Consider the following 11186-nt stretch of genomic DNA (forward strand, 5'->3'; position numbering starts at 1 on the left):
ATCACCCTACCCTACACATGTTGTTTTGACATTATTGCACCTTTCTCATAAATTTAATGTTTTTATTGAAATACGCATCTATTGCAAAGGATGTTTAGGGGATATGCTTGTGTTGTAGAACATTAACCTCCCTAAGCTTTGGTATCCCAAATTTTTATCAAACAATTTTGGCCACTGCTTGTTTCCTTGGTTTTCAGGGAAAAGCATGCCTTGGACATGCTTGAGGTTCTTCYTAGTATATCTGGCTTTTCCAGAGAGGCTGAAATAATTGTCACTTAGCTTAGRTAACAATTATCAACTTGTGTAGCTTGAGGCAATGTGGGTATGATTAACTGTTTAGATGTCTGTGGAGTAGAAAAAGAGAGATGTAAAAGAAAAAGGTTTGTTTTTTTTTTTTCCTTGAAAGTGTGCATTCTTTAACTGATTTATTTATTTGTTTCTCCTTGTCTTCCAGTGAGTCAGCAGTTGATAAACCGCATTGATCAGTTCCTGGAAAATAAAGGTTCACAGTACTACATGAAAGGGATCGATTGTATCAGAGCTTTTAGAGAGGAAGCCATGAAGGTAATGTTATTGTGTGACTATTATTACTCTTATCTCTTTCAAATTAAAGGCATGATGGGCCTATTTGCTGTATTGGAAACTTGGAAATTTATTGCTGCAGCAAGAAGAATTTAATTTTAAATTTAAGAATGTTTCAAATTTTAGAAATAGAGTTTTATTTTATGAGGGTTTTTATTCYTGCTGGAATGGGGACTAGCCCCTCTGATATTATTTACTGGKTTTKTTTTCTTTTAAACATAAAACAGGAGGCATTGTGACCTGATGCTTGTATAAGTAAAAAATGCAATCCTGCAATTTTCTTCGACAAAGCTAATTACARGAAAGTCTTTCTGCCTTTCTGAAAGGCACTTTTTGTTGCTCACCTTTCCTTAGAACTCATGTTTTTAATGGAAATAAAAACCCAAATTCTCTTCGTGTTCACCATGTTAAGTGACTTCATGAAGAATTAAGTTTGCAATGCTCTTTAGTAGTTTTAGTATTTCTTGCTTACAGTTATTTCTTTTTCAGATGTCCAAGGTGCAGTGCTTTAATGACTTTCTGCAGGCCCTGAAATCAAAGTTGGAAGATAAAGCCTTAGCTGATTTCTGGGAGATCATGATACAAGGTAGGATGCCATTTAAAGAAAATTGACAATTTCTAGTTGTATTATGCATTTATCCATTAAGTAAGAGAACTCTATTAGCAATGGGGCACTTAAGCTAACACCACTGCAGCATTTTGATATGCTTCATTCCTGCAGCCTACTGGAAAAAAAAAACCAACAACTTTCACGTTGCAGCTTCCTTTTCTGCACTAGTAATTTCATATCAGCATTATTCATAATGCCTTGCCAAGTCTCGTCGAAATGGTAAATTAGTTGTGGAAGAAGAGACAAATTAAATGTTACGGGGTAAGGAGAAGACACAATTTCAGCTGAATTTCAGAATAAATGGAAAAAACTCATGCAGTAAAGCTATAAAAAGATTCTTCCAGTTTAAGCTTCCAAAAAGTCATAGATAGCATTGAAATGTGTCACTGATCATTTTGTATTTAAGTAACCTGAAGGACAGAATGTGTGTTAATATGACATCTACCTATGATTAAACTGGGAGATACAAGGCAGTGCCATTCTGAAAGACATTCAGAGACTACGCAAGTGATAAATAAAGGAACATTTTCACAAATACAAAATGTAGTGGACTAAAAAAAAAAAACCTTTTATATCATACTCTCGTTTTTTAATTGGAACCAATGCTAAGAAAATCTGTTAAATTCTCAGCTGTATCTTTTAAAGATGCATGCTATAAAATGCAATTATGTGCTTTTGTGTAGCATTCAAAGTGATGAACTCCAGACATGCTGTAATGAATCCTTTGTYCAACTTCTTTGAAATAAAGGATGGGAATTTAGCATTAGTTTAGCAACCCAAAAAAAAACAGCACAGAGCAACACTGATAAGATTATTATATTCAATTGTGCTGTAGGGGACCTTCTYTGTATAAATTTGGAAAAAGAAAACAATAAACTTTGAAAGTAGCAAACTTGGACCTTTCRAAGCCATGAATAATTTTTAGTTAGTATAAATCAGAGTTTTTGACAAACTAGAGTACATTTTTGAGGAAAAAATCAACCAACCAAACAAATACAAAGAAAGATGATATTTTCATACAACATAGATTATCTTCCTTTGAGAACATGGTGAAATGAAATCGTGATGCTTTATGCATAATCTGGMTGTTCTCAGTAGGCAGTTGAAATTGCTTTTTGCTTGCTGCTACCAAGAGCAGAAGTCCTGTTTTCTCTCCTTGCCACATGACCCATCCCTTCTTTGCTACCAAATGTGGTGTGCACTGGGCCTTGTCATGAGTGACTGCAGTCACCAAAAGAAGGTGGATGTAAGCTAATGAGTTAGTGGCTCAGAAGAAAGGCAGATCTTTGTTCCTTTGTTTCATGAAATCATGCCATGTAGTTCTATGGGCCTGTGAAGGTGATATGCTGCTGCTGAAATTTTTATAAATATTTATATAAAAATATTGATATTTCTTCTTTGCTCTTACCCCACAGCTGCTTATTCAGGCACAAGCATTTGTGTGGCCAAGTGATGAGCTAGATGGAAAAACTGTTTGGGTCAAAAGAAATGGAGATTTTAAAAAATATTTGGGGGGTGGGGAAGGGATTGGTGCTGTTGGCACAACCAAGGAGCAAAGTGGGACAGGACCAGCACTTTGGTAGTCAGACTTGGTAATCACAGCACAAMTGTCTGAATGCTTGGAGTTAATTTTTTCTGAGGACCTAAGAGCATGATRTGAATGACTAAAAGTGTAATTTCTAGTAGATTTTCAGTGTTTCATCTGTGAGCTATGATTTCAGTGTCTCATTAGTTTGATTGTCATAATATTAGCAGTTTCCTAAATGGATACTTCCACAAGCTTATGAATATGCTCATTAATTTATTTTTAYATCATATTTTATATCATAGTTGACTCATTTATGCAAGTCACATTTTCCCTTGAGCGATACTTTTTTTTTTGCTGATGATGATGACACATCCAGAAGTTGGAATGTGCAACACTTTTTTCATTTCTAACATGAGGTGAGTTTTTGGGAAACCTTCTAATGATATTTTTATATCTTTTTTTTCAGACAGAATTTCTTTGATCACTAAAGATGAAKCAGAGGAAAGTTCAGTGACTGGTGAAGAGGCTGAAAAGGTATCGTTTTTTTAATGAGCATCTCTTTGTATAGCGCCCTTGCTGTGGAGCAAAAAGACTTTCTTACATGGATAAATCTTCAGCTGAATGAAATAAGATCCATATGAAGGAATAAGAATGTTCTTTTGCCACATGATTGAAGTRTCTGCATGTCAGAGCAAAGATAATACCACATGCATGTACTACAATGTTTTACTTTAATAAGTAGCATGTATTGAAATTATCTGAAAATATCCTCTACGAAGAATAGGAACTTCAGCAACTCAGTGTAGTGGAACAGCAGAATACTATTTACGTATGTAAGATCACTATTTTAACTTCATACAAAGAAATGAATTCAAAAATCTGATAGTTTTTTTAAAAGGTTTTGTGAACTCTAGCAATTCAAGTTGTTCTGGCTAGTTTTCACATTACATGCACTGATACCAATATTTTCCACTTTATGTAGCTCTTGTGGGATGGTGGACATCATATGTGGTGCTGGTGGTATTATTGGTAACCATCGCAGATTCTTTTGGAAATAGAAGTTTTGGASTGTTTTCAGATATAATTTCTAMAGATATGTAGCACTTCRGTAACTACAATGATGAATGAAGCAYGTCYCAGTTAAAAAGGACTGAATTCTAACTGGCAGAATGGTGCCTTCTGTGAGAAGCAGAGTTCTTCTCTGAGGATCCAGAGCTGCTCTCAAAAATTGTTTGTGTGGAGAGGGTAAGATGGGTGTTTTTGTATCAGGCTGCTAGTTGAGAGAAAGGTCCTTGTGTCACAGACCTCTGAAGATAAACCCATGACTGAAATCACTATTTTGCAGAGAAATAGCTTTTATAAAAGATGCCACATTGATTTTTGCAACTTCCAGGCCTTCCATTAGCAATAGGCAGAAGTGGGTAGAAGTAGGCTCTCTGTGAGTTAGTTAATGAGCAGAAAAATGTTGTATTTTAGAAACTGCATTTTTCATCTGTAACAATTTACCTCAAGGTGAAGAAGGCACAGAAATGTCCTGAAAATGAAAAGCTAACAAGCTAGGAGTCCAGAAAGCTGAGCACATGTGCAGGATATAACTGACAAGAGTATGGTGATTTTTCCAGACATGATGAACCTTCTGGCTRTTTCTCATTACACATATATATGTAGGGCAACTTTTCCCCCAGTGRTGGTTTTAAAGAGTATCAGTCTTTATCTACTTCAAGCACTTTGAATTTACTTGGAAACTTCCTAACACAATATTGTTCTTGAGAATTTTACTTTCTAGTCTGAAACTATCACGATACCCAAAAAAATTGAAATAGCCACTGTTCCTTGAGGAAATCTCTACTAACCACAAAGACTTTTGAGCATTCTGTTGTCTTCACTGTAAGCTTCTGGAGGCTAAAATCCACTGTGCCTGCATAGGAATGCAGCAGAAATTATAGAGTACCAAGGACTGGATTCACAGCTGCCAGGAGAAGCTGGAGCAAAGCATTTGTAGACTGACTGCAAATTTACATTTCTGTTTACCATCATCCTACAATCAGCCACATATTGCAACACAGGAGACTATTTTGTGATTGATTGAAAGTCATACAAATAGTTACGTCTTCCCATTAAATTGGGGGAATTAGAGAGATTGTGTGAAATCAGTTCTGCAGCAGAGTTCTCTAACATGGCAGTTACCTTAACTTCCCGAGTAATTGGGTTGTATCTCTTTGCTAACTAAACAGTTGGCAATTCCATTTATTCACTAGATAACCATCTCCCCACCCACTGTCGAAATCCAAACCCAGAACCCTAATTTGCYATGGTCTGTTAAGGGCTCATATGAYCTTTTCATTAAGAAACTGGAAGAAACTGTATATGCTTGGAATAAGATCTGCAGGGGTAGAATATTTTGTCTTGATGTTGTGTGGTTGGTATAAAATCTAGTCCTCTTTGGTGCAATTAAACCCTGCCAAGGTTTCCTGTGTGATACAAAGCCAGTATTTCCCTAGGTCTACAGYGTATTGCAGAAATGGTTCATTTGTTTTCTGTACTGAAGTCAATACTCTTCACTAAGGGGTTATATTGGATTTTTTCAAATATTCCCCAGCAGACTAAGATGKAAGTTTTCTTCACCTCTGTAATAGGTTATGTGCAAACCTGTAGGTCACAGGGTTGTCTATCAGTGTGGTCCTATGTGACACAAAAACCTCTTATGTGCTGTTTGCTAGCTGACAGTAGTTCCAGGAGCTGTTTTGTCTGTTAGATTTCAGGTTTTATAGGGTTGATGTCTGCAGGAGAAAGGAAGACTTACCAGGCTTCTTATTAGACAGATAACATGTAAAAATTTCCTTTTTGTTTTTGCTTGAGGTAAGTTGTCCATGTATATTTTCCTATCACTGATAAAAATRTTGGGTTTTTTCCCATAATAGTAAAGATACTTTTTTTAGAGCATGAGGATGGTAGGTTAAAAGAGCAGGAATGTCAAGTGCTTTTTCTGGTTGCTTTGGGGAAGATAATGGATTTCAGCACAGCTATTATATGTAATTTGCTTTTGCATAAATGTAAAACAAGTTTTCAGAAAAAAAAAAAACTTTCAATGTTCAGCATTTGATGGAAACTTCAGATTTCAATTTACTGCACATCCTCATTGTACATTTCYCTAGCTTTTCGCTTCCTTTGCGTAATTTAGCATGAGAAAGCTGATTGTAAAAATTTTGAACAAGTGCTACTTTCAGAAATACCATTTGATTCTTAATTAAATGTGAAAAAATGAAATTTGATCTGGCACAGAAAGTCGTTCAGAGCTGACAAATGTCATTAGCTTTTAGTTTCATAGTATGTGCTTTATGTTACTACTAGATTAAGAACTCTTCCAACAAAAAAGATATGCAGACATACGGCATCTTGAAATTCTAATTYCTTCTGGCCCTGTCACATTTCCTGCCTTTTTTTTTTCCCCTAGCTACAAAATCTCTATGATAAGTTAAACTCAGCATGTTAAAACATGAGTGTAGTCTGTGGAATGAGATTTCTGCATTCCTCTTGGATGTTGCTGTTTAGGATGTAGGAAGGGTTTGACCTTGGGGTGCTGAGACAACAGAGCAGAGGTTGTCTATATCCTCTATCTTCTGTGTTACCTAAACACAATGTGTTTGCTTTTCATCCCTGAGGATACAACAGGAAAACATCACAGAGTTTTATCCCATGTCTAAAGCTGTCACTAGGGTTCTAGAGAAAGATCAGAATGTTTTATTATTTAAAAGAATGTTTAAGTTTTTCACACTACAAGTGTATTGTCTCAGAGATTGCTGGTGTTGATAGGGATCCCATGGCCTCTTATACAACCTCTCTGGCTGACACASTTGAAGTCCCCAGCTGAGCAGCAGCTCCCTTTCAGGAGCACAAAAGTTGTCTAAGCAGGTATTTACAGCCTGTGTAATGTGGCTATTCTCTACTTAGCTGTTCTCTTTTATCATCTGGAGTTATGGTGAAGTTGTTTCTGACTTAAGGATGACAATACTTAAAGTCTTGGAATATGTCTTTTCCTCCTTAGCTTCATATCTGTGTTTTTTGGGGGGTCAGGGTTGTTTCTGGCTCTGTGTACTTGTTTTGGTGTATTTTAATAAGAAAGAAGAATATGATTCTCTGTTAAGGATATTGGTAAAAAGGTAATAACTAAGAGTTTGAGGCAACTGCATGCTTTTTAAAGTAAGAGTCAAGTATTGCTTATTTTCCCTACCATTCTAGTTAATTTTTTTAGACTAAGAGAAAAATCTGTGAAATAATTTCAAGGAGGTTGTACTCTGGATGTTGTCTGTGTGTTTGATTTCAGTTGTTATCCTATCTGAGCAACTTACCTTTCTCTTCTGTTTATGAATGTCATGCTTTAAGTGAAGGGCATATGGTGAATTGTATCAGCAGCCATAACAATGTAATTTTACATAATGAATTTTCTATTATTAAGACTGGCATTCTAACCATCTTACATGTTAGAGGTTTGGTTTTTTTTTTGAAAATTCATGTCTTTGTTCATTTGGTAAATGTTAATTGAATTAAATGGGGAAGCTTATAAGCTCAACACAGAACTAGAATGTTGTGTGTAGGAAATGTCTTGAAGAAGCCATTGGTCAGTTYATGTATGTATTCATATCAGTGGGGGGCAGTTTGTTATCCTTGAGCATTTTGTAGCTAYACACAATATTTTTTAAGAACATAAACATGGTCAAACTGTAATGGATAAAATTTCCATCTAAYCCAGAATCCTTTATCTGACAGTGGACAGAAAGGGATGGGTAGAGAAAAATGTACAGTCTCAGGCTCAGCCRTTGATATATCAAAAACCTTTTGTGCTTGAGGTTGTTTCTGTTGACTTAGTGGACTTCACATGATTTCTCTGCTATGCACCTTCCTTATCTCCCCCTGAGACTAGGGAATAATATTTGCAGGGTCCTTATCACAGGGTATACTACGGCCTAACCATGTGTTGTCTGAAGAACCATATCCTTTTGTCTGGTTTGTGACACACTTCACCATAAAATCCTGTAAAAGCAAGTCTCATGAAATTTTTATAGTTTACAATGGTTTTGGAGGGTGGAAACCAGAAAAAAACTTTCTTCATGATTTTTAATTATGGATGGGTTTGTTTTGATACACGGAGGAGACATTCTGTTAATTTAACATTAAAGTCTCTCAGTTTTGTCAGTATCACATAAATACATTTCTTTTTTTAGTTCTTGGCTCCAAAAGAACCGAAAAATGAAACTCTGCCTCCTACAGATGAAGGTGGTGATGTTGATGATCTGGTGAGTACCATAAAGATATGGTGTGGCTTTACAATTAAGCTGTAAGTGAAAGGTGCAGTAAGAGAGCCAAGTGACTCTTAAAGCAGTTGAGTGCATTGCTTAGAAAGCACCTAAGGAATTGAATCAAAAGAGCCATGTGAAATCACTTACTATTGTAAAATGTAGCCAGGTGTGTTATTTCATGATGGCAAATACTATGTTATGTAGTAATGTAGGTGTTTATATAGGTGAAATGTGTCCTCTAGTGTGTTTCAAAAGAGCYAGTGAGACTACTCATTTATAGTGGATTGGTATAATTTACTATAATAGCAYATTACAAAGTTTGTAGATCTTAAACAGCTAGTTATGTGGGTTGAAAACTGAAAAACATTAAAAAAAAAGGTTTTTTAATATTTTGAATTAAACTTTTCTCTATGGGTTTGCTGAAATTCAAGGATATTGGGTTTTTAATAAATATTTTACCCATCTTTTACAGGCTGACTCATTAYAAAAATGTCTCCAAGGCTTAAGGTGATGGTGTAGATGGTTTAAAGAAGYTTCATAACATATTTCTACTTTTGGACTGTACTTTTTAAAGTCTATAAATTAGACATATGATTATGTGAAGATGAAATTTTTACGTTTGTTTTTGTACTTTGTAGCAGATTAGTAATATATTCTGTGCAATCCATTTATGTTACACGATAAGGATTTCCAAATTAATTTTTTTTTCAGCACTAAACACATTTAAGTAATAACTTTAATTCTCCTTTTTTGAAATGGATTTGTTCTGTTTGCAGCTGGACATGATGTGACTGGTGATATATGGTGACTATACAAGCAAAGTTTTGGAAGAGATCTTCATGGGAGATCTTCATGGGGCACAAAAAGATGCTGATGAGAAGACAGTACATCCATCTTTATTTTCTCAAGTGASAACAGAAATCCCAGAAACATTTTCAGCTGGTATAGATGTCATCTGACTTTCCAAAAATAGAATAGAAGATTGAAATGGTCTGAAATATTTGGGAAGTAACGGTATCTTTAAGGCATTTTTTTTTCTTTAGAACACTGGATTTAGCTTGTCCTTTGTATTGCTTTCAGCTAAACATTAGTAAATTTAATGAGAATCTGCTCTGGTGCCTGAAATTCTTGTTAYATTGACTGGGAACAAAGACAGAAATGTCACAGTGCGGTTACCAGGTAATACTGAATCTTTAGAGGAGGTAACCCTGTAGCTTTATTGTTACAGAAAGGAAAATGTCTCTATTATCATGCTTTTAAAAAAACAGCCAGCCAATTCAAATAAAAAACAAAATAGAGCAAAAAACTCCAAACCCAACAACACACCACAAAAATTGCCACAGAGGCTTGTGGGAAAAAATTCTAGGCCAGGGACTCACAAGTTAATAGTGTGAAATACTCAACAGAATCTAAAGCATGCAGCAGAGCCAAGTGTGCTGATTTTGCCACACTGTCCCCAGATCAGTAATAATGGTCATTTCTGTGCTGTAGGTTCTCTATCCTGTCAGCTCAGCAGTACCTCAGGGTCTCTGTACCCTTCTGTTACACATTTTCCTGTTTCATGTGCTGAGATTTTTGATTTTTTTTTTAGGCTTTTAACTAGTACAGTTACCRTAGACATTCCTAGTGCTAAAAGGAAGAATGAATCACTTCTATCTCCATTTCATACACTGCTGAGAGGTGCTGACCCAGAGCAGAGGAATCCCTGAAAGCTGTACACTGACAGCTGTGATAGATAAGTGATAATAGTTAATACTGGTAACCAGCATGGAGTAATGTCTACACAGAGCAATCCAGAGCAGTGAAATACTGCTTAGAAAAAGACATTCAAATCTGACTGCAGGGCTGGAGAGACAGTACTGACACCTTCATACATGCCTGTCTGTTACAACCAGATTAATTCCTTTAAACGCTGTTCTTTCGTTATTATAAATGTATAMACATACTGTGCAAAATGGTATTAAGATCACAAAAAAAAAAAGAAAAAATCACCTGTAGTTGCAAAATGTTATGGAATATTTGCACTTTATACTGGCCAACAGCTCCACTGTGGGAAACAGCAATTGCTTTYTGCCCCTACTTCCCTAACAGCAACCTAATCTCTTCTCTCTTGCATCCTATCCTGACTGAGTTGAAAGCATTTCTCAAGTGCAGATGGCAGGGAGCATGTGATCTTTGAAGATCTTTATAGTTTTGTGTTACCAGAAGATATTTTTCTCAGCTGTAAATAAGAATTACTTGATAAGTGTTTTCAATGTCTTTTAAGGCAAATTTATGGAGTATACTGGATGGGGTGTTTTTTAACACTTTCTTGCTTTGTTTTCTTTTTTGGGGTTTTTTTTGTTTAATAAAAGTATTTGAACAGTTGGGTTGTCTTCAGAGCTATGTTTGCCAAAATGAGGTGACTACCTATGCAGTACCTATGGAAAACCTATTTTCTAGGCCTACAGTGCAAACATTGAATATCAAAATCCCTCTACATCTGCAGGGTGTAATTACTTATTCTATTCTTTACAAACTCTAAACTTCACAACGCCCTAGGAAAGTAGCTTTTACTATATTGCAGAGATGAGGAGGGAATCTGGGTCAAGACCACACAGAATATAGAACCTGGTGACCAGAATATAGAATTACTGTGTTTCTTTTGATTTAGTTGACCATATTTCTAGAGTGTATTGCTCTGTCAAGGAACAGACGTTTAGTTCATGGAGAATTTTTACACAGATCTTTTTGCTACCTGCACAGCACAGGATGTACAGGTAGGCTCAGTGTAGTAATTGTATTGTTGAAAAGAGCAGCAGTACTGAATTGTAATACTTAAAAGAGCAATAAAAATTTATGACTCAAAACAAAGAAAAGTGAATTCTTAGAATGCAAGAAAAGCATCTATCATTCTGTCCAGCCTTCTGAGTATCAGTCTTTAGAAGCTTCTGATCTGTCTTAGTGAGGGTCTGTCACATCAGCAGCCTGATTTTGCATTTGTTCCTTGGAAAACAGCCAGATTTCATGTTCTTACTCAATGACTGAGGGAGATCTTGCATTTAGTTCAAGCTCTCGTTTTCAGTTACAAGTCTGACCTATTGTTTGTTTAGTAGGGCTGACTCACTGTTTACTTTGAGAATTCTCGATTTCAGTTGCAACASTGACCAGTCTTTAGAAGCTCTAGAGC

General features: G+C 35.8%; 1 protein-coding gene across 1 annotated transcript in view; it reads left to right on the forward strand.

Moving 5' to 3' along the window:
- XRCC5 (X-ray repair cross complementing 5) overlaps positions 1–10384 on the forward strand; it is a 49576-nt gene extending 39192 nt beyond the window's left edge. Inside the window, exons 17-21 of the mRNA XM_057364786.1 lie at positions 455–564; positions 1072–1168; positions 3187–3254; positions 7943–8014; positions 8794–10384. Of these exons, the coding sequence (XP_057220769.1) occupies positions 455–564; positions 1072–1168; positions 3187–3254; positions 7943–8014; positions 8794–8808 (362 nt within the window). The 3' untranslated portion in view covers positions 8809–10384. The remainder of the gene's footprint in view (positions 1–454; positions 565–1071; positions 1169–3186; positions 3255–7942; positions 8015–8793) is intronic.
- The last annotated feature ends 802 nt before the right edge of the window (positions 10385–11186 follow it).

The sequence above is a fragment of the Malurus melanocephalus genome, unplaced genomic scaffold, assembly GCF_030028575.1.
Source record: "Malurus melanocephalus ecotype Western Australia unplaced genomic scaffold, MMel_1.1 scaffold_42, whole genome shotgun sequence".
Classification (NCBI taxonomy): domain Eukaryota; kingdom Metazoa; phylum Chordata; class Aves; order Passeriformes; family Maluridae; genus Malurus; species Malurus melanocephalus.